This window comes from Bactrocera neohumeralis, chromosome 5 (genome assembly GCF_024586455.1).
Source record: "Bactrocera neohumeralis isolate Rockhampton chromosome 5, APGP_CSIRO_Bneo_wtdbg2-racon-allhic-juicebox.fasta_v2, whole genome shotgun sequence".
NCBI classification, from domain to species: Eukaryota; Metazoa; Arthropoda; class Insecta; order Diptera; family Tephritidae; genus Bactrocera; species Bactrocera neohumeralis.
The window spans coordinates 12,383,601-12,407,523 of NC_065922.1; the positions used below are offsets into that span (position 1 = coordinate 12,383,601).

The window sequence follows — 23,923 nt, forward strand, 5'->3', positions numbered from 1 at the left end:
TTTTATTTTTTTTTTTGATTTTGTTCTTTCGTCTCGCATTTTGCTTCAATGGTACTTAGAGAGCTTCAAGCTATTTGCTTGCTGTAACATTGTTGTAATAAGTATATTAGTGTGTTTCGTTTGTATTGTTGTTGTAGTTATGTACTTTGATTCGTATGCAATAAAGTGGTTATGTAAGTATGTATGTATGTATGTATGCCGTTTATTTGAGCATTGCTTTGTTGTTTGTATGAAAGTATGTTTAAATATGTGGTTGTTGTTGTATTTGTGTAGTAAATTTCAACTATTAAGTTTTAAGTGGTGAATTATATTTAGATTTTATTTGTTCTTCATTTTAGTAGCGGTTACTTGTTGTTGTTGTTACAATAAATTTGCTTTATTTGAGTGTGAGTAAATATTTGCATTTTCGTTTGAATTCTCTGCATTAATTTGATATTTATTTTGTATATTTAAAGTTTGATTATTAAGAAGACTTGCTTAAAACTTGAAATTAAGTTTTGAAGTTCAAAAGATGTTTATTTGTTTCAAAAAATTAAAAAAAAAGTCTCTACATTGGCTGTCTTCAATCAGTGTGGCATTTTTGAAGTAATTTTAGGTGAAAAGTTAACGGTTACTTGAAAATTAGTTGAACCAAAAACTTAAAAAAAATAATAAAAAATAATAATAAAAAAAATCATAAAAAAAATAATAAAAAAAATAATAAAAAAAAATAATAAAAAAAAATTATATAAAATTAAAAAAAAAATAATTAAAATAAAAATAATAAAAAAATAAAAGTTACTTAAAAAAAATAAAAGCGAAAAAATGGAAACTCTACTTTTGGAAAATAAAAAAACCGAAAATATGGCAACTCCACTCTACATGAATTTATAACTGTAATCTCGAAAAATTGTTAAAATTTAGTATTTTTTACTTTCAAACTTTTTTTGCAAAGAAAATTTTTCAAAAATATGGCAACTCTACCGAAAAAATGGTGTGAACAGCAAATTTTAATCAATTGTAAATGGCAATGAATTGAAGAAAAAAAATTAAAAACGAATAGATGGCAACTCCACTTGGTATTTTCATCTGAAATCTTACTAAATTCCGTTAAGTTGAAGTGTTTTCACTTTTCATCTGTTTTGTAAAAACATTAAAAAAAAATGGCAACTCTACTTGAAAAAAGATTGCAGCTGCACTTTTTAATCATTTGTAACATGGAATGAATTAAAAAACAAATTAAAGCGGACTGATGGCAACTCTACTTTTGAAAAAAATTAAAATAAAAACGAAAAGATGGCAACTCTAATAGATATTGGTGGCAACACTTTTCAAATAAAATAAACCTTTATTACTGCTGCTTATTTAGATGCTTTAGTTGTCTTTTTTTCATATTTACTGTTTAATATTTTTAAAAAGTTGAATCCGATAGCAACATCACACGAACACGAAGAACAATGTCAAAACTGTTGTTTCATTTAATTTGTTTTTGTTTCATTTCATGCTATCAAAACCCCGCCTCTTCTGGTTATCTTAAGGCCGCAAATGGAAAGTCGGCCCCTATGCAGTGAATCATACCAGCGCAGCTTCAGCAGGCTGTTAAGGTATCATGCAACTGGTTGGCACCTAACTATGCAAACTGTAAAAGACTTGGTTACATCTCGCGGGCCTGGAGATGAGTCAGAGTTAGGTTCATCCCAAAGACTGGTAGGGGCTACCTGGTTACGGCCATGGACTTCAGGCCCATCAGTCTCTCCTCCTTCTTATTTAAAACACTGGAGAGACTGATGGACTGGTACATAAGGAGGCGCATGCCGAATTTCCATTTATTAGGAGCGCAAAGTCCTACCGGTGCAGTCGTAACTAATCTGGACGGTTTTATGGTTGAATCAAACCTCAAATACTTCATTTTCAGTATTCTGTGCGACAGAGTGATTGAAACGGAATGGTGCAACGCATGTGCCCGACGAAATGTGAGTAGGCGAACCCCACAAGGTGGATTTCTCTATTCTTCTATGGAACCTGGTCGTTAACGACCTGCTTAAAAAAAATTAAGATCGCGGCTGCGGGGTGAGTGCCTAATCATACGTTGTAGCACTTATGGTCAAAGATAAGTTTCTGAGTACCGTGTGCGAGTTGAGGCAAAGGTATCTCAGTGTCGTTACAGTTTTATTTACTAGGAAGCTTTCATGCAAGAAGAGTAACGAAGAGAGAGCAAAAAAGGCATCGATTCACTTATACTGCTGTGGAGGAGCAATAGGCAAAAGATGAGGTCTCTCACCAAAAGTGGTCCTCTGGCTATACGACACCATAATCAAGCCTACACTTGCAAAGAAGCTGGAGAGCGTTCAACGGGTGGCGCTAATCAACATGTGTGGTGCTAGGTTCCTAAAAGAACATGTACTTGAACACGGAACGGAAATTCTAACATACTTTGACTTCATCACTTAGATCATGTAGTCGCTAAACCGAACTCTGACGGCTCCTTCTCCGCCCATATACCGGCGAGGGAGTTGTGGGTGGGAAGAAGACGTTGGAGGAAAGGGACAAAGCTTGGAGTGGTAGAAGGCGTTTACTATCAGGAGCTCTCTATTAAATCCAGCTCAGACTTCTTGACTATTGCAGTGTTTCCCAAGCTGAGTTTGCTGCCATTAAGATAACAGTAGTTTTACAGCTCCAGAGTGTAGTCTCTTTCAGAGAAGCGACTCCTCCTACTCATATAGAAGGGCTGTGATACTAGCCTTGAACTCATTAACATTGCGTTCAATGTTGGTCAAGGAGTACCTAACCTCGCTATGAATAGCAACGAGTCTCTTTTTGATAAGACTGGTATGGGTACCAGGGCACAGTCGAATCGCAGGAAATTGCAAAGCTGATGGGCTAGCAAGGAAAGACACTTACAACCGCTATCGGTAGAATGGCAGCGGGTCGATGCTCTCGTATTCTCTTGTGTTCTACTACTAGATAGCTGAGCTTCGCGGGAGCTTGGCCAGCGCTGGGCCACCAAGTCTTTTGGTCCAAGATCGATCGCAAGAGATCTAGTGACCTCAGTAGGGCTAGTTTTACAGCCTGTCTTTCTTCGCTTTTACAAGCCGTTTCGGTTTGCAGGACTCCACTTTTTAGTGCCTATTGCTTGTCGTTCACGATATGTAAATGCTAATACTTAGAACTTCAACTAGTCTGTTGCATAAATTTTGGGGATTAGGCCAAACTAAGTCTGGGAATTTCTAAGGGAATTTTCGAGAGATGAGATACATCTTTCCTTACATAACTTTTGTGAAAACAATTGGTTTCAGAACTGTAAGTTTCAGAACCCTAAGCCATCGGTTGTGCCATGACACTTTGGATCCAAAATATTATGCGATGCTCTTAAAAATCATTTTGTGTCAGTATTGAAAATCAAGAAATAATTAAATATTAGAATTTATTGTTTCTATGTTAGACTTTTCCAGTCTTTAATGCAAGTGAGGCAAGTTTTCTTAGTGCATACACTTAGGAACAGTCAGAAATAAAATAAAATGCTATGAAAGTAGAAGACGGATTTTAATTAATTTTTTTTTAATTCTGCAAATCTACGAAAAAATTTAATTAAAGTAGTACTTAATAAAAAAACTTTTTAAAGGAAAAATTAAAAAATTTTATTGGCAATTATTATATTTTTTTCATGTTCTAAGATTCTAAAATTTATTATTATATGTGTTAGTTACCCTTATTTAGTTTTAAGCCGGTTTTTGAAGCAACCGTGTAAGCTTAAGTAGTTTCTCTGCTTCTTCTTGGTGTCCATATTTATAAAATGTTTCTATGCAATTGTTTGTGTAACTGTATATATAAATTTAACATGCATTCAGAAATATTCGTGAAATATTAAGTCACAACAATATGTTTACAATATAATTTACAAAAAACCGAAATATGCTCATAACTCGTAGTTTTCATTAAAGTTTTATTTTATAAATATTCCATAATAGTTTTATTTGTATTTGTTATAAATAGTTTCACACAAATCAACATAGACTATTTTACAGTGTTGATAATTTTACTTGTTTGCTTGCAGCGCTTTAGAAAAAATTTATTTAAATTTCTTTTTAATTTTAGTATCGAAAATTGTAGCTGCTAAAAGCTTGGCACATACTTGCTGCTGCTCGTACAAAACGCCCCGCCCACTACCAGCACACACACGTGCACATGCATGCATGTCTGTGTATGCACTCTTTTTAAATGCTAATCCCGTTTATAAAATTTATTTAACTTTTTAAAATTACAATTTTCTTTTTTACTTTTCAACATACAAAATTTTCATTTACAAATACAATAAATACGCTTGTTAAACAATATCTCAATAATATTGATTATTATTATTAAATATAATTTGATTTTTTTGTTTTAACGCTAAACACAGTAGTTGTACATATATAAATATTACTTGTTGTTGTTTCTGTTTACTTTGTGCTTTCACATTAACAATGACAAAAAACGCAACAATTATTTGTATTTATTATTAATTAACAGCTTAATTAAGTTAATTAGTAAATTTAATTTGATTTCACATTTCCTGTTTTGCTATGTTTGTCTCACAATTAAAAGTTAGGTAAAAAATGCCGCCTCCAAGCTATTGATTTTGAAAAATTGGTAAAAAGTCACTTCAATAATATTGACACATGCACAAGAGTTGAGAGCATTTTTTGTCGCTAATAAAAAATTTAAAAAAACTTTCAATCAATTCAATATTGTTTCAAAAGTGCTTTCAAATGTTTTAACTTTGCCGCCTTCGATTCGCCTCCTTTCCGCTCGCTTAGTCTGAACTCTCGCTCTCATGAAAAAGTCAAAAGTGAAAGGACCACTTGTTCGCACGCTAGTTTCCAATATGCGTTGGAAGCAGCATGTTGACCTGACCAGGGTCAAAGCTATTGAAGCAGTTATGTGTGCAATCGGCTAGCTGGTTAAACCTGCGGCTGCAAGCCAAGCATTGTCAGGTGGTTGTATATCATGATCGTGCGACCGATTATCACATATTGAGCGGTGTGAGTTGAGTGACTTTTCCAAATGACAGCAGAAAGGTTTGGTAGAGGTAAGGTTATCTCTTTGTAGCTGAAAGACTTAAGTGGCGAAATACCACTGGCTCTTCTCCCAATGGATAGCATTAGCAAAAGTGTAAACTTTCGCTCTCAAGCTACTGCTTAGGTATAGTATAATATAATGGTACACCAGCTGCTCGAAAACGTCGGAGAGAATCGGCACAGGAGTCGCAGGACCACGCGCCATACTATTCATACCTATGGCTAGCTTTCCGAGCATATTCCAAGCAGAGATCTTTGCTATAAACCTCCAACGCAACTATCGCAATGTACATATGTATAGTTATACTCAGCAACAGTCAAGCGGCACTAAAAGCGATCTCTGCATACGAGATCAAATCGCTGTTGGTGCAGGAGTGTAAAGAACGGCTGAACAGTCCATCAGATCGTAACCAAACGCACCTTATCTGGGTGCCGAGTCGCAAATGTACAGCCTGGAGTGAACTGGCTGATGAGCTCGCCCGCTCCGCAGCATCCACCAACATGATAGGACCGGAACCGTTCATTGCGGTTGGTCCCCATACCATAAAAGAGCTGCTCCGCAAGGATGAAGGAGTAGGTAGGGAGGTGTATTGGCAACAACTCCTTGGCATGCACATACCAAGTTGATCACGTGTGGTTACAATCTTAAAAAGTTTAAATATGTTATCAACCTAACAAGGGACAAACTCAGGCGACTTGTCGTCTTTTCCACTGGCCATTGTAAGTCCAGAAGCACTTATATAACAAAAGTCTACTTTGATATGCGATCTGCCGGTTCTGCGACATGAAGTCTAAAACTACAGAACACCTGATAATTGACTGCACAGCAGTCTGTAGGCGCAGTATAAAGGCCCTTGGATCCATGTTTCCAAATAAGGATCGTTGCGACTTAGAAGCGGTCACTTAGGTCGCGGTGCAATCCTCATTAATTTATCTAATCTAATCTATGGATCACTAAACTTAACTGAATTCAATATTTTTATACTAATTAATAGTAGTGCCTGCAAAATCTGAGCTCTGCTCTCTCTTGTTCAAAAAAGGGAAAGATACACTAAAATTTAATTGATTCAGTTCAATACAAAAGTGCTAGTTTATAACTCACCAAAGTGCTCGCTTTCTATGTCTGCCTCTATGATGTATACCACTTATTTGTTCGATCCGGCACTTCTCTCTACAACATTCACAAATGTTTCGTATTCACTAAATTGAACAAAAATTAAAATCTGGCCAGTTGTATTTATGAGAAGTAGCTCTCATCCACATCAAAGAGGTAGAAGTGGTGGCTTTCAAAAACTATTGAATTATGCCAGTTTATGATATTTATACCAGCTGTTTGTTCGATTCACTAATTCACTAAGTTCACGGTTCAGCGAATCGAAGGCAGCTCTTTTAAGTGACTTTCAAATGCAAGCTAACACTAACTAAAATTCTTTATATTTTCCAAAGAAAATCGCCTTACACCTCAAACAAACTTATATAAAAGTATTGTAAAAAAGATTTATTATTTTTAACGCACCATAATTAACTATCAAACTAACAAATGCTTATATAAAATACAATAGAACGTGACTTTTTCACGCTTTACTCTCTCACGACAGATTCTTTCATAATAGCGTTATTCTAGTAGCCTTCGTTTACTCAAGTACCCGTACTTTTCTTCAAAAGGACTCATATGTTATGTTCTTCAGGAACAAAGCATACAATTGTCCCATACAAATTATCATCTTAATAATCCTCCGAGTTTTACCCGTCCTTTCTCGAACCATTTAAGTTCTTTAGAGCCAAATATTCCACTTTATTGCTATTCCCGTAACTCATGAATATATCAACCTTGGAATCCAAATACTAGAGCTACATCAATTCCAACGATATCCTTCGGAACAGTTGACCAGAAATCTGCTTAACCAAACATCATTCAAAGGTCAACTAACCTTCAAATCATCTGTAGGTCCAGGTTAGGTAAGCTTCGTATATTGCTCCAGTTAGCAACCCTTATTATCTAAATTCCCACATAACAAATCAACTAACTTATACGCAACGCAATTCCAACAACACTATGTGTAAGTATTTCCTCGTCTTTCACTGAACACCATTTGATACTTCGTTCAAGAATGCTTAAGCCAATTCAATACCTATTTGCATCACATTTCAAATTTATACTTAACATTACTTACCACATACTAGGATCTGTCTACATTAATAAAAACTTACGCTTAACTACTGTTATAAAACTGCTCTGTCAGGACTTCCATACCAATACACACTATTTAAGGGTTTCTGTATTTGTTCGTATTAAAAGCTAGCTTTCTACTTCAAACATACCTTCGTTGCTTAATTTAATCCAATTAGGCACCTCGTTCAAATAAAGCATGCACAATTTGGATCGTGGCACCTAAACTCGAGTCTTACCACACTCACCTCTTCAGAGTTCGGCGAATATATTCTCCCTGAAATCCAACTCTGGATGCGCCGAATGGCGATGAACCATGACTGTAGTCGCGTGACTTCATTGAACTGCGCGCCGAGGAAGAGAAACTGGACGTACGTCCACTACTGCGACGCATACGCCCCTCCACCACTGACATCTTCGACAGTGGTTGCGTTGGATCGAGCTCACCGAATGCGCCCGCAATGAGATCGCTGCCATTCAAGGAATTGAAGCTATCTCGCTTCGAAGTGCGGTGTGAATTGGAGCCTTGACTGTGGTGCGATGATTTGCGGCTCAGACGACGCGAGTACTGATACTGGTAGGCGGAAGTGGGGGTGTTGACTGCCGGGCCGCCGCCGCTGCTGGCATATGGCACCGAATTGGCAGCGCCCGGCGTGTACTTGTCGAAGAAATCGGACGGCACTTCTTCGTCGACATCGATGCCACTCTCACCGTCATCGTTGCGTGACAGGCGATGCGCTGCCATACCATCATCGCCGGTAAACGTCGACGCAACGCTATAACCGCCATCATTCGTGCTGCTACCACTACTACTAATGCCACCGCTTGACTGCAACGGATCACTGCAGAGCAAAGAGTTCGGTATGCTATCCTTGGCGGTTGCTGTTGACGGTGTCGGCGTCACCTGCGAAGACACATCATAACTGTACGGATCGAGTTTCGCTTTTGGCGAACGCTGATAAATCTTCTCAATATCGGGCAGCTTGCGACGTTCACCCACCGTCATGCGCACCGTCTCACCATGCTTCTCACGCTCTATCATTTCCTGTATGTCCATACTGCGTTCACGTTCCAACATATCGATTATCTCCATGTCACGCTCCAACGTGCTGGCTGTCTCCATATGCGAGAAACTGCTGCAATCGCTAAATGATAAATCTTTGTTGCGTAACAATGGTTGACCACTGAGGCTCCACTTCTTGTGTGGCACAATCATGCCACTCACTATTGAGGAGTCTTCACCGTCACCGAAATTGCTTGCGCCACCATCATCCTCCAGCAAACTGCCAGCGCCATTGCAGTAGGTCGACGAGGTCATATTCGAGCAGGAGTTATCCAACGAGCCCAACGTCAATTTGCGCTCACCAATACTACCACCGCCACCGCCGCCACCGGCAACACTCTCGCGTCGACTGCCGCTGCTCACGCTGGCGCTCTTCGCTGCATGCTGTGCCTGCAATTGCCCAGCACCGCCAATGCCTGCCAACGTTGACTTCTTGCCTTTGCCGCCATCCGATATTATCTTAATCTTCACATCATTCTTCTTCACACGCACATCCTTCGCCAGCGGCGTCGACTTGCTGCCGTAAGCATGCTGACCTACCGCAGCACCGCCGTTCGCGCTGTCTTTGCCAGCCTGTCGGCAATTGTTGTGATGCTGTTGCTGCTGTTGTTGAAACTTGGCAGCCCGATTGAGCTCGTGACGTGTCACCAGCGCGGTGCCGGTAATGCTGCCGCCGCCATTCAAAAACTCCTCGCCGTTCACGAGTATCGATGTGGCTTGTGTGGCGTTTGTGTTGTCGTCCTTTTCAATGGAATCCTCGCGGGAGCTGGGCGTGTGGCCGCTGCCGCTGCCGCCACAACTGCGCGATTTATGGAAACGTTTCGTCGAAAGACGAAAATAGCCACGTATGCGCTCCTGTTTATCTCTGTTCATCGACGATGTGCGGGGGAAGAAGAAAGCAGAAAAAACAAAGAGTTGTAAATAAATACAGTGTATATGTATGTCCCGATATGGCGCTACATTGTTGCCTTTTCTAGCGAACACACAACGAGCGCAAAAAAACGGGATTTAATTAAAATAAACATTCAACTTGGATCAGTGGAAATCCTCATGGCTGATGGCTGATTGTGTGATTTCAGTCAAGCAGGTCGTAATTAGTAATTCAATGTCCTTGTTTTAACGACGGATATGCAAAATGAGGACGCTGCGAGCGAAATAAACGTTTTCGCTGAGATTACGCAAGATTAATTGAAAGCGAACGCAAACAAATGGAACTACTGACACATATAACGAGGGAGCCAAGCAATATTGTATGAATGCGGAAGAGTAGAGTAGAGTAATTCGACTTATTTTTAATGTGAAGTCGCTCTATATTCCTTATTGCTGAACTTCATACCGATGTAACCTAACAAAAAAAAAATTATTTTGTGGTGTTGGACGCAACTCGAAATTTTTTTCAAACCTGACTAACCTTTGGACCAAAAAGCTATAAAAACACCTTCCCAGCAGTTTTAGTGAGATAGAGAGAGGGAAACTCTATATGATGTTCCCCTGGCTTAATAATCAAAATTTAATCTAATTTAACCCAAAGTCCTTCGCTTGAGTCGGTGCATCTGGGTATGCGTCCTTTCCAAAGAAAACTTAACTGAAAGTAAATGGGTCTGAATAGAAAAGGTACAATCTTCATTCGCCTCAACAATCGCCCCGTTAGTTATGCGTTCTACAGGTTGGACAAAGAAGTGAAGCAAATGGGTCTGGTAGTGTTCGAGGATCAGACGAAATATCTCCTGTCAACTACGAAGTCGTAGATAATTTCGTTTATCTTGGAACCAGTATTAACAGCAACAACAATGTCAGCCTCGAAATCTAACTCAGAATAACTCTTGCTAACAGGTGCTACTTTGGACTAAGTAGGTACTTGAGAAGTAAAGTCCTCCCTCGATGAACAAAAACCAAATTCAACACGTCACTCACCATCTCCATCCTGCTATATGGTACAGAGGTATGGACGAACACTCCAACTTTGAAGGGTTTCGATTCAGTACCCGCCGTGGAATAGCAGGAAGAGGAAGACCTCCACTTCGTTGGAAAAACCGGGCGGAGAAGGACCTGGCTACATTTGGAATCTCCAATTGGAGCCCCGTAAGGCAGCCTTTTCAAGCTTCGAAATATAATGACTTCCAGCACCGCGGATAGCAAACCCATGTTCTTACTACAATATCATCAAATTTGCTTAAGACTTAGTTATATTGGCTTATGTACTCTATATACTATATACTTATATACATTTGTGCATATAATTAAATTAGCTAAAGTGGCATTAAAGGTTGAACAAGTTGTTTGCCTTTATTCATTCTTCATTTTCGTTCTCTTCTATTGCCTTCAATTCGGTTGATATTTTTTATGGCAATATTTTCTCAGTCGAGTCACTGAGTCGAGTTTCATTGTTGATTTTGCGCGCTTTCTTATAGCGATTGTTTTTGTTTCGTCGCTCCGTTGCTTAAACAAAACAAACACTCACAACAATAACGACAATAACGGTGTTTTTGTACATAAAGTCAGTAGAAATGGAAAGACAAACAAAATGAGTGATTATAACGGCGGCATTGTGTGCATAAGAATTGAACGAGAGCGAGAGAGAGAGAAAGAATTGTTAAAAATTGGAAATATTGATGGAATTTAAGTATGAATTTCACGGGAATACAATTTCCGTTTGGGAAATTTTTGGGTGAATTTGAAAATGTTTTTCCTATGAGTTGATTTCAAATTTAGAAAGAAAATATCTAAATATAGAAGCCGTAAAGCTTGATTTGGATATATGTATACGAGTATATATGTACTAGAGTGATTCAAAAAAAAAAAATTTTTTTTTCGTTTGGTACTCGGAAAAATAGGTTCCTAGACACCTCTAGGAAAGCCTCTCCAAACATGAGTTTTTAATTGTAACGGGAAGGTCCTCCTACATATTATGTACATATATTAACCATTTTAAGTTTAAGTAACGGACTGATAAAATAAATATTCGAGCACTTTAGCAAAGCAAAGTTTTTCTCTCTTCATACCATTGACAGAATTTCAGGTATTTTTTGACCCACTAATTGCTATAGAAATATGTAAAACTGGCTGATAAGCTCGCCCGCTCCACAGCATCCACTAACATGGTAGAACCTGAACCCTTTATTGCGGCTGGTCCCAGGAGCAGCTCCGCAAGATCGAAGGAGTAGGAAAAGGAGTATTGGTGGCAACAACTACAAGGCATGCGCCATGCCATGCCAAGTGGCTAATGGGGGGTTACAGCCTCAGCAGGTTTAAATATATAATCCCTTGAGACAAATTCAGACTACTGGTCTCATTCGACACTGGCCACTTCAAGCTGAAAAAGCACTTCTTACAGAATATGGGCCTAGCTTCTTTCGTAAATCTGCGACAGGGAACTTGAAACATCAGACCACCTGCTAATTGAGTGCATAGCAGTCTGCAGACGTAGGTTAAAGTCCCTTAGATCTATGTTTCCCCAAAGGAATCACATCGCTTCGCTAGCGCCCAGCAGTATATTGGACATTATATGCCGTGACAGGTTAGGCTTTGTGATATAGGAGAGAGCACAATAGACCTAAGGCCTAAAGGCATTCTTCGTATATCAATGAATCAATGGAAATATGAAGGAATTTTAAAGACGTGGTATATCATAACTCTCTCTTTGCTGGATTAAATAACCTCGAAGACTACAAAGGACGACTTTACAAGATGCACAAAGGTTGAATTAAAGTGAGAACACTGTTACAAAAAAATCAAATCCAAAATCTTCAACAATACTAATAGAGCTTTTAAAAAACATCACCGAAGTTCTACCTTCTGAAATATTTAGCTTCAAAAATTGAGATACTTACGAAAATACTGCAAAAGAATTCAAGAGATTGCCCAAAACTATCATCTATTCAATGTTTCTTAGCTTCTCAGTCGCATGTTGATAGAGTGCATAATAGTCTTGAAGCGAATGAAACCGAAGGCAGGAGTAAGAAAGTGTCAACAAGGATGCTAGAGTCAGTACCTCGACTATTCGAGAAAATGTGAGACATTTACAAGATGTCGTTGTTAGGTGTATTCATACAATCTGGAGAGGGTAAAGGAAAGTCAATGAAATGCAGTTGGAAAGGTTGTATTTTTAAAGACATAAAAAAAAAACTTTTGGTCAGAGGAAGTTCATTTAGATAAAAGGATAGTTGAAAGCACAGAGGGAGCCAGGAAGAACTAAATCTTTTCATCTTGAAACAATCAGAAAGCGGCATAATTAAGACAAAAGATGTGCTCAAAAGCAGATCATGATGATAATATAAGTCTCTCTCTTTTGCTCTGAGACTTAACTGGATTTCATATGAGAAAAATATGAGTATCGGTTTTCGAAATATTTGATGACTATTTTAGACCAAAATAATAGTAAATAATGGAGGATGGAGTCATGTGCAAAAGTTCGCAGAAGCGAGGAAAGTACCCTGAGCGCCATTCACTTGGAAGTGGCCAGAAACGATTATTTTACATATGGCTAAAGTAGCTTAGGAATTCCAGTTTTGGACCAAGTATCTTCTGGATAACCATAAAACATCCGTTTGAAGGCGAGCTAAAGTGAGAAGGCGAAACAACCCCTCCCCAGGGTTGTGCGCTGGTTTTGGGACCCGCCACGTAGTAAACTATCCCAGGAAAATTAGGAAACAGACTCGCATAAGAGACCAAACTCGGTTATAAACGCGTAAGCGATATCTACGTCTATAAGGAAGTATAAATAAAATTTTGAAAAGAACACCTCATCAAATTTCTTTCAAGCACCTTTCTCAGCTGTTCGGCTTACTTCTATGCCTCTCCTAAACTATGTTCCTCTACTAAAGAATTCTAAGACAACATGCAACACAAAACTTTAAACTTATTTACGACCTACATTCTCAGAAATAAATAAATAGTTTCAAATTAGCAGAAGTGCTGCCATAAATAAAGACAAAGTGGGTTTTAAATCTCCTCACACACCTACGAAACAGTCAAAGTCGAGTAACACACATCACATAAAGTTGAATAGTCAGCAATCAAATCAAAGCCATTGGTCTCTCCAACCAAGCAGCTATTTGACTAATTAATTTCACTAAGTAGATGTAGTAAGCTTGTCATGTGAGCTCATAAATATTATAAGCCCACACATACCAGCATAAAAGCACACATATTTCTGTTAAGTCCTACCGCCCCTGTGCGGCCATGCTTACCTGGGTAGTATCTGCGAGGCATAAATGCAGGGAAAGATGACGGTGGGCAGAAAAGCGATCCACACAAACATCAGATAGGTGAAGTCGAAATGCTTCTGATTCTCATAGGTCTCCTCCATGGAAAGGCGTGCGAAGCGTAGAATCATTAGCGGACACAGACAGAGTATCTGAGCGGCAGCCATGCTGCCAAAGTTGCGTTGCTTTCGCTTCTCCCGATAAACATCCAACTCAGCGCTGTACAAGTCGTACGAGCGTGTCTTCGTTGTAGCGGACCCGGTTGTCGACAGCGCAGATGAGGTGTTGTGACCCATACCAATACCACTACCGGCACTGGCACCGCCATTCGTGTGTGTGGTGAGCGCTGAGCCGATGCCCGAGGTGGAAGTGTTGGTGGCGCCGACGCTGCCGCCCACCGAAGAGGCTGATGAGTTGCTGCGAATGAGAGGTAAAGTAGAAGATGAGTACTTGGTTAGATGGCATATGTATAAGTGCGGTCGTCTGAGGATGTGTATGTGTGTGTGTGTGTGTGACGCTGGCTCTGTGTCCCTAGCTACGCACCTAACGTCCGAACCCTAATAATGATATTAAATTTAGTTGCGCCCTCTGCATAAGCAACAACGCACTTCAGGCACAGTTACAAGCATATAGTATAGCTGCTGGACACGGCAGCAGCACTTTGAGGCTTTTGGTTACGCAATTGTGTAAGTGAAGTCGCCTGTTAATTTACCGTTGCGTTGTCCAGGTGAGTCGACAGGCAAATTTGTGTGGGGGCCCTGATGATATCCAATGGTGCGTAAAATATTTATACCGTCATTATGTGTTGTTGTCTTGCTTAGTTACCGTTATGTAGGAGCATAATGAATGATGATTAGTTGAGGCGTAGAATGTCTTGGACCGAAGCCCGACGCATATGCTGCCCTGAGTGTTGGCATTAATGAGGAAAAGTTTACGAAACTTTAATATATTTGTATGGGCGCTTAGCAGGTGATGAAGTTAAGTCAGTAGATTGGAAAAATTATGACTTGGAAAACGTAATTCGTAAAGCGTTAATTAAAATTTTGGAAAAATGGAAACATTACGTGGATAATTCATTACTTTTAGCACCTGCGACACACTTAAGAATTTTTTTATTTATGATGCTTCTTTTGGTTATTTTTGGAAAAAATTTTAGCGTGATGTAGGAGGATTTAATGAATTTCTTTTTAGTTTTACTCATTATAAAAGTAATCAAATAATTCATTACTTATTTGCTTCAAGAAGAAATGAGGTTATACAAATAGGGGAGGTTAGTTGATTTTTATACCCTGAACAGGGAATATTATGTTGACAAATAAGTTATAGTCCTGGTCCGAGGTGAAACTTCGGATACTCTACAAATGATCAGAGCAACGAGCTGACTTCCTTAGTTTTTGAGATTTCCTACATGTTCTTATCTTCCAAGAAGCTGCTGATTTGCCGAACCACTATAGCATTTAGCGGTCATATAAACTGACCGATCAAAATCAACCTCTGGCATGGAAAACTTCTTTTTTGAATATAAGAAATACGCTCTTGGAGCATTCCTGAACATTTCTGGAGCATTCAACAACGTCTCTACGGAATCTATTCTAAACATGCTAAACAGCTATACAACGCTGAATCAGTAGCCTTTTGACCTCTAGACGTAAAATGGCCAAGGAAGTCTGTAGAGGTACTCAGCAAAGGAAGCCTGTAGAGGTACTCCCCAAAGTGCTATTTCCGCTTCTTTGGTCATTTGTGGTCAATAAACTGCTAAGGAACTTTGAAGGCAAAGCCCTTAAGATAGTGCATATGCGGACGCCATTTACATCTTAATAACGGGAAGGTGTCTACAGCCCATTAGCAGTATTATGACCACCACTCGCAATACAGCCCAGAACTGAGCAGCGCAAGCGTGTCTAGGGTTGAAGCCGGAGAAAACGGATCTGCTGGTGTTCACTACCACCAAATATCTTGGGGTAGTCTTGAACAGCAAACTGTTGTGGAAGCGCAACGTCGAAGAAAGACGTACTTTATATGCGTGTAAGCAGATGCTCGGCACAACCTGGAGGCTTTCTCCCTCTCAGGCATACGGAAATTCAACATGGAAAGGGTTCAGAGGCTCGCTGCGCTGTGCATAACAGGAGCTTTAAGAACAACTCCAAAGGCGGCTCTTGAACTGGTACTAAACCTGCCACTTATGGGAAACCCATGTATTGTCTATAAGATGATTTGGACAGAAGCATGGTAAGGAAAATCGGAATCCGATGGAACGAGCTCTCTGGGTGCAAAATAGTAGTTCGGAAGTACACAAAATTCCTATTGGCACTCGATAGAAGAGACTTTAAGAACATGATGGGAATACTAACTGGTCACTATCTGGAGGCGACATTCGCCCGTAAGATGGGGTTGACAGAATGAGAAGACTGCAGGAAATGTCTAAAGCAGAACACCAAGGAAACAATTAAGCATCTGCTGTTCGCTTGCCCTGCATTGACAAGACTACACTGTAAGCAACTCGGATTCCCATAGTATGATGCACTTGAGGAGGTACCGGCAGTGAAGTCGCAGAGTCTGTTAAAGTTCGCGTCAGTAACGACGTTTCATCAATTTAATTAATAAGAGAGTGATTTCAATGGCTGTGCCAGATAGTTTCAGTAACAAATCAGCCAAGAACTGACTAAACTATAATAATGAAGGACCCATAAAACATGGGGTAAAACATGCAGCATTAAAATGTTCGTATCCCAAACAAAATAGATTCTCTACTTGGAAGCCTTGTAACATCTTATTTGTATCGAGAACGGCTTTGGGCTCATACAAGATTAACTTGATACAGGAAATAAATATCGAGCTCCAGTACTTCAATACTCTAGGGGAGTTTTAATTAGTTTGACCAGTTCGACCCACATTTTTCATACGAATTTTGCCGCGAAATAACACTGGCAGCAATTCGAAGCTTAAAACCTCGCTAAATCTATCCAGTATTATTCTATAAATAATTTTAACAATTATTTCTAAATTATTATTGCTGCCGAGAGATGCTCTTACAAGAGAGAACACTATTGTAGTCACTATATGACTTTTTTAGTCAAAAGCTGTCTATTTTTCTTACAAAATTCAAATCGAAATTCAATGGTTTCAGAAATACAGTTCTAAATGTCAGGTCTCCAACAACTTCTTGAATAAGGTTCGCATTATTCTCTACGTAAAAATGCTATTAACTACCCAATTCATAACCCATAACTATCCTCCATGATTTTTTCTCTTTTGTTATTAACTACCCAATTCATAACTCCCCACAATGATATTTCTCTTTTGCTTTGAACTACCCAATTCATAACCCATACTATCCCCAATGATTTTTTTTCACTTTTGCTTTGAACTACCCAATTCATAACCCATACTATCCCCAATGATTTTTTCGCTTTAGTTATCAACTACCCAATTCATAACCCATACTATCCCCAATGATTTTTTTCGCTTTGGTTATCAACTACCCAATTCATAACCCATAACTGTGCCCAATGATTTTTTCTCCTTGGCTATACCCTAAAAAAAGAATTTTTATCACAAATTTCAAGACAACTTTCAAAATAGAAATGATTTTTCCCTGAAAGGAAATTTTTTCGCTGAAAACCGCATAATCCCCAGAAAGCAAGCATGGTTATGATGTCGTAATCCACCTCCGCATAGGTCTATTTTCAAAAACTGCTATTTATACTCAATTGTGCTATTCACCTTTATTCGAAGCCACAAAGCGCCAACTGACATTATTCTTTCACTGCTACAATTGCACTTCTTCGTTGGCTTTTACCGTAAGAAGATTACTTCCACACTTCTGCATTCATTATACAATTACTTTTGCTATTTTTAAAGCTCTCTCATTCATTCGAGCCACTTGAAATGGCAACAAAATAACAATTACAAACAACTGCAAACGTAATTACGCAATTCACTCTCTATTATAACTGCATTTGTAACGCATGAAGTGAAGAGAAAAGCGCAAACAAGCGTCTACGGAATCAGAAAGTAAAGCGCACACGAGCCTGAGCCTTTGGCTTTGCTCGGATTATCTCGGTTTGCATAACGCTGGGGTGCAACATCAACCGTTATAACGACTTGTCATAGATATTACATTTATATATTTTCACAGGGAAGTGAGTTACTTTTTGTCACGCCCACTCAAATATGATTTACTTTGCAGGAAGTTGGCGCGAATGAAGGGTTTTAATGAACTTGGAGCTTATAAATTATTAAAGACTGTCACTAATGGGTGTCGCTGTTCGGTGTATGATTCTAACGATTCAAAGTACATACATATGTATATCGTTGGTGTGCCCATTAATCAACACAACTTCAAAAATATACATTAGATACTTTAGAAATCCGTGATATCAGGCTAATGATGAGAAACAGAGGTAAAATGGGGAAAATGTTTCGACAAAATCTTATACAGATTGAGTTTTTGTTTATTCGATCTCTCGACTTAAGTCTTAGAACAGATCTTGAGCTCAGAGTTAGAGATGAAAATAAGAGCGAACACAAGCGGAAATACTTAGTTCTTCTTACATAGCTTCGGTAAGAGGGTTACTTTTTTCCACAATACTCTTGATATTCCATAGCCCTTAGTAACGGAATGCGTTCTTAATAATCTAGAGGATTTTAGCACTAGATAGAAATATTATTTAACACGATTCGTATATTTCGAAAAGGACAGATAATAGCGGTCACGCCTCTCAAGAAATCGAATGGAGGAATAATTACAATAGTTTTCAGTATTTCCATGACAAGTAGTGCATAAGTAATCATGCCATACTAGGGTAGAAGAAAACCCATTAAAGGGCATTTTACTAGACCCTTTCTAGTAAAAGATGGTACCCACACAAATCAACATCGATATCAACAATAAATCTGGATGTACATTCATAACTACAGGGTCCGGCACGCGAGTGAACCAAGAATGGCTGAAAAACAATGTTCCGAACTTCATTACGACCACACAATAGCTCTCGAATTCACCAGATGCAAATCCAATGGATTATTCTCTCTGGGCCATTTTGGAGAGCAAGGTCCGAAGTAAAAAATACACCAGTCTCGAGATGCTGAAGAAAGCCATTGTTCGTGAGGGGGCCAAAATACCGGCAAGTCACATTCGGGCACCTTGCGATTCGTTTTTTGACTGTCTGAAGGCCATAGTTAAGGCAAAAGGTGGTCATATCGAGCAAAAGTGAATTGGTCCTGAATTTATGATTATTTTCACACATTTTGTATTTTAAAATAAATAAAAATAATATTCCAAACCGAATTTATGGCTTTCTTAATTAGTTACACTTAGAATGGTCGGAAGCAGTTCTGGCTCCAGTAGCAAGCAGACTTCTGGTCTTAGACTAAGTATACTCTGAGTAGCCAAAAAACATCCGTTTGAAGGCGAGCTAAAGAGCTTGGGTTGGTCACCGCCACGTAAACAACACTCCCAATGAAAAAAAGAAAACAGCCTTGGATTAAAGACCCAACGTTTTAATCTGAATATAAAAGATACAATGTTGATAGCATACTCAGGTAGAACACCAGAAGTGATCTAGTAACCGATGCCCAGAGCATACTCAAATTATGGAGGGAACACTTCATCAGCCTAATGAATAGCAGTGAAAGCATAACACTAGGAGGTGGTGAACCCAATTCCACAATCGATGACCATGGAACACACGTTCCATTGCTAGAGCATGAGAAAATTCGAATAGCATTTACCTGTCCGAAGATCAATAAAGCGACGGGGGCCGATGGATTACCGGTCGAGCTATTCAAATACCGCGGCAAAGAACTGATGAGCATGCATCAGCTTCTTTGTAAAATATGGTCCGACGAAAGCATGCCCGACGATTGGAATTTAAGTGTGCTCTGCCCAATCCATAAAAAAAAGAGAGACCTCACCATGTGCGCCAACTACCGTGGGATAAGCCTCCTCAACATCTCCTACAAGGTTCTATAGAGCGTACTGTTTGAAAGACTGAAGGCCACCGTCAACAAACTGATTGGACCTTATCAGTGTGGCTTTAGAACTCGAAAATCTACAATCGACCCGGTGAAAGGAAGATCGATACACCACCTTTTCGTCGATTCTAAAGCCGCCATCGACAGCACAAAAAAGAACTGAAACTATGCCGCTAAGTCTGAACTTGGTATCCCAGCAAAGCTAATACGGCTGTGTAAGCTGACGTTGAGCAACACCAAAAGCTCCGTCAGGATCGGGAAGGACCTCTGTTTGTGAACGAGGACAAGCTACGACAATAACGACTACGCTGGCTAGGTCATGTCATCCGAATAGATGTAAACACTCCAGCTTTGAGAGTATACGACGCAGTACCCGCCGAATATAGTAGATGGTAAAGAGGGTATAGTGTCTAAAAATAATGAAGACACTTCGGAAATAGAGTGCAAAGGATGTAAGTTCATTTTACAAGCAATATATCGCGCCCTTAGCGTACATCCAGTACATGACCCTCTAGGTTCTGCTAAAGTGAGATGAAGTCGACTTTATCTTGTTGGTAACGATATATTTAGAAGGAATTTTCTAACCTGTGCCAGGACCATGTTTACGAGATTCGTCGATTTTCTGAAGATTCTCGAATCATATTTCAAAAGGCTGTTACATTTCATGATACAAATAGAGAACTTGTAGAACTTTAAAAATTCTGTTTAAAGAAAGAATTTTTAAATTTTTCATAAAGAAGATTGAATAGCGGATATCCTCGCATTGTAGGCAGTGGATCTGTACAGAAATAGTTTGTCTAAAGATAATGAAGTTTTTAAAATATAAAATATCCATATGTATTTTTATCCACTAATAGTGAATATTGTTGTAAGCGTGTGACAAAAGAATACTCGTTTAAGCAATAAATTCCTTCAACAACAATTTGTTTATTTTTGCTGAATTCATCGAGATGTGCCGAGGTGACTAAAAATTCACAACAAAAATTTTGAATCAACTACAGACAACAAAATGGAGTACCTTTTTTACAACCGAGTTGTTAAGTCAGTTCAGTAATTCTACGTGGAAATTATGTAATTCCATGTTTGTCTTGACCAAATTTTGTCACTCTCTTTAAAGTAGAATACCTTATATAGGCATTTTTGTACAATTACTCGAATTTCTTATCAGTCAGTACATACCGTTGGCGATTTCGCATATCCGCGCGATGCTCGAACATCATAACGGCAAATGGACCATCAGGTGGTCGCAGCTCCTGTGAAGTCCTTATGTAAAGATAAGCCAACAGAACGGAGGGCGCACAGTACCTGAAAAATTGCGATAAATTAAAGAAACAGGAAAAGCAAGCCAAAGAAAATAAAGGAAGAAGTATAAAACAAACAATGGTTCATATTGGAAAAGCAAGCATTATTGTGGTAAATAGAAAATGGCGCTTAAAAGCACGCACTTTCGGTTTTATAGTGAACTTGAGTGGCTTGCTGGCGCCACAAATCATAGTGACCATTTCGTTTTCATGTCGAAATCCAAGTATAAATCTTGGTCTAAATGCACATAAAGCGATCAGCAATGACTGCTGCCATTTAAAAAGCTAAGACCACTTTGATAGACGGCCAAAAGCCAAGGGAAGCCAAACGTTGAGCTGGCAAGCGCTGCTTCTGCCTTTGCTTTGTATGCAGCAGGCTTTATTGTTGTTATTGTGTTAAGTAAGAATAATGGTTTTAGTGATTGTGGTGCGCGCAATTTGCATTTTAAGCAATAATATTGTATATTGACAAATTTTTTATTGACTCAAAGCTTGTGCTTAAGCTTAATAAACAGGAAATGTGGCGGAACATTTTTTTTTTTTTTTTTTTTGATTTATGGCTATGAGTGTTTGTAGATAGGTATTACCGAAGTAAGGACTTATGAAGGCATAAACAAAGATTTAATATCAAAGGATATTTTTCTCTTCTCTTTCTTGCAGGATTATTTAAGATGAATTTATACTTCCGGTTTACCATTAATATATTGCGCACTGAGTACTTTGACCGGGTAGAACAAAGCGCATACATTTTTTACTTACTTAAAAAATATTAAGGAAAAGCTCTCATTTGTCTATAAATTTTACTTTTTAAATGCAATAATTTCCAAGTTATCACTACTTACATTAGCAAAAAGAGCCCACGCATATATTCGTGCATATCATCCATTAGGTTGACCACACAAAGGCCGATGCCATTTAGATCTGTCACATAATCCTGGAAATGAAAAAGAAAAATTGTTTGAGTTGATAAATTTGAAAAAAAATGTATATCTGCGTACTGAGCCCCAGTGGAAGAAACAAAAGGGTCATCTGAGTACCTTAGAGGGGTGAAAGCTGAAAACCTGAACAAAATCGACTTTGACGTGGAAAGTATAACGACCTGATAAACATTTTAAGGAAAAAGATATACGACTATATACTAAATGGTCATTACAAAGCAGTCATCATAGCTATTGTTGATGTAAAGGTTAGCTAGTCTACGTTGGGGTAGTAAGGGTAATAGCATTGACAGACGGCAGCGTTAAACCAGATTAATTGCATTTTTCGGGATTAATTCAGGAGTTACCACAGCTAACTCCGTTGCTGAGTCCAAAAATAACTCTCAAAATTTTAGGGAGTTTGTGAGATTTTCGTTGGCAACATTGTTAAAAATGGCCAATTTTCATCTATTGTGAATGAAATACAAGCAACCCTGACAGCTGTTTATCAAATTCTCAATATAATATCAATAAAACTTCTATGTTATGATGCAGTTTTAAAAATAATGTGTTGATATGCTTTTGTAATAAAAAATGGTTTGGTAAAAATTGGTCGGCTAACAACCGTAATGTTTATCTTCTATCAATTTTCATTGAAAACATTATAAAAAGGACAATGAGCTGTTTATGAGAGTTTCAAACTCGCATAGCTGCCGTCTGTCACCTACAAATTTGGATCTGATTACGTGCGCAGTTAATCCGGATTAACACTGCCGTCTGTCAAGGCTATAAGACAAGTTGCCATCGAGGTCAGCCAACGGTAGGCCCAGGTAGGCCGTAGATGGAGGGTGTCAGATGTGTAGGGTTAGCTGGGCTTGCTAAAAAGGTGGCTAGTGTCATGCGAGGCTCGTTGCATACTGGACATAAGTATATATGATATGTCTCGGCCGATTTTGAATAAGTAAGAGTTATCCGTCAGTATCCGGAGTGAAATTGCGTAAGTGTGATCGATTCCAGGGTCATAGAATTCCCACAATAGGTTTTACGTTACCGAAATCGATGCTTATCGATCGACGGCTTAAATTGTCACACATGAACTTAGAAAGCATGTCACAGCAATGGCCGGAAAAGGTAGACACATTTGACGAACAGATATTCATATTAAGACAAATTCTTGAAAAAACTCAATAAATTAATATTAACACATTTTGTTTATTTATAGGTATCAAGGCGATAATATAAATAGATCGTTTCTGGGTGAGGCCTTATATGAGTTTGGTATACCCAATGAATTAGTAAATCTCGTTAAAGCCATAATGGTGATAAAGAAACCTGGAGAAAACACCAAAAGCATAATATTTTTCAAACCGACTTAAATTTTGAATAAAGAAAAACTAAACAACCGTGAAGTACAACACAATATCTTCTTCTGCTTCTTTGTTGGCATAAATACCGCTTAGGCCAGGTCCTTCGCCATTTGGTCTTTCCAACGGAGTTGAGGTTTTCCTCTTTCTCTGGTTTCCTCATCGGGAATTCCGTCGAATGCTTTCAGAGCTGGAGTGTTTTCATCCATTCGGACAACGTGACCTAGCCAAACTTAGCCGCTGTCTCTTAAAACTCGTACAGCTCATCGTTCCATCGACTAGGGTCTGCGCCGTTACCTATGCGCAAAGAACCAGAAATCTTTCGCAGAACTTTGGCTAAATCGACTCAGCTCAACATACTGATCATTTATACTTGTATATATACTGTGCCCAAAAAATAAGGTGACATTTGAATTTAAACTGCGCGCGTCGAAGGATTTGGAGAATTATTTTTTTTTTTAGGTTAGCAGTACTGTCAGTCACATGTATGTCTAATTTTATGTCAAAATATTTATTAGTGTTTGAGAAACGTGTCGTTTTGTGAGCTGCTAAAAGTGAGTTTTTCGTTTTTTGCGATGTCGAAATTTGTTGAGCAAAGAATTTGCATTAAATTTTGTTTACGGAATCAATTTTCTGCTGCGGATACGTAGAGGATGGTGCAGAGAGCCTTTGGTGATGAGGCTATGTCTAAAAAAATGTTTGCAAGTGGTATAGTGAGTTCCAAGCCGGCCGTGAACGTGTCGAAGACGAAGAGCGTCTAGGGCGACCATCAACCTCAACCGACGAAGCTCACGTTCAACAAATCAAAGGTTTGGTGTTGAAAAATCATCGATTAACAATTAGAGACCTTGCTGATGAAGTTGGCATATCGAAAGGCTCAGCCAATACCATT

The 23,923-nt window shown here is 38.8% G+C and overlaps 1 protein-coding gene across 1 annotated transcript in view; it reads right to left on the reverse strand.

Moving 5' to 3' along the window:
• Positions 1-6,299: 6,299 nt before the first annotated feature.
• The window catches only part of LOC126758067 (uncharacterized), a 130,878-nt gene continuing 113,254 nt past the window's right edge, over positions 6,300-23,923 (reverse strand). Inside the window, 5 exon segments of the mRNA XM_050472071.1 lie at positions 6,300-7,512; positions 7,514-9,134; positions 13,459-13,890; positions 20,629-20,754; positions 21,593-21,684. Coding sequence (XP_050328028.1) covers positions 7,459-7,512; positions 7,514-9,134; positions 13,459-13,890; positions 20,629-20,754; positions 21,593-21,684 — 2,325 coding nt within the window. The 3' untranslated portion in view covers positions 6,300-7,458.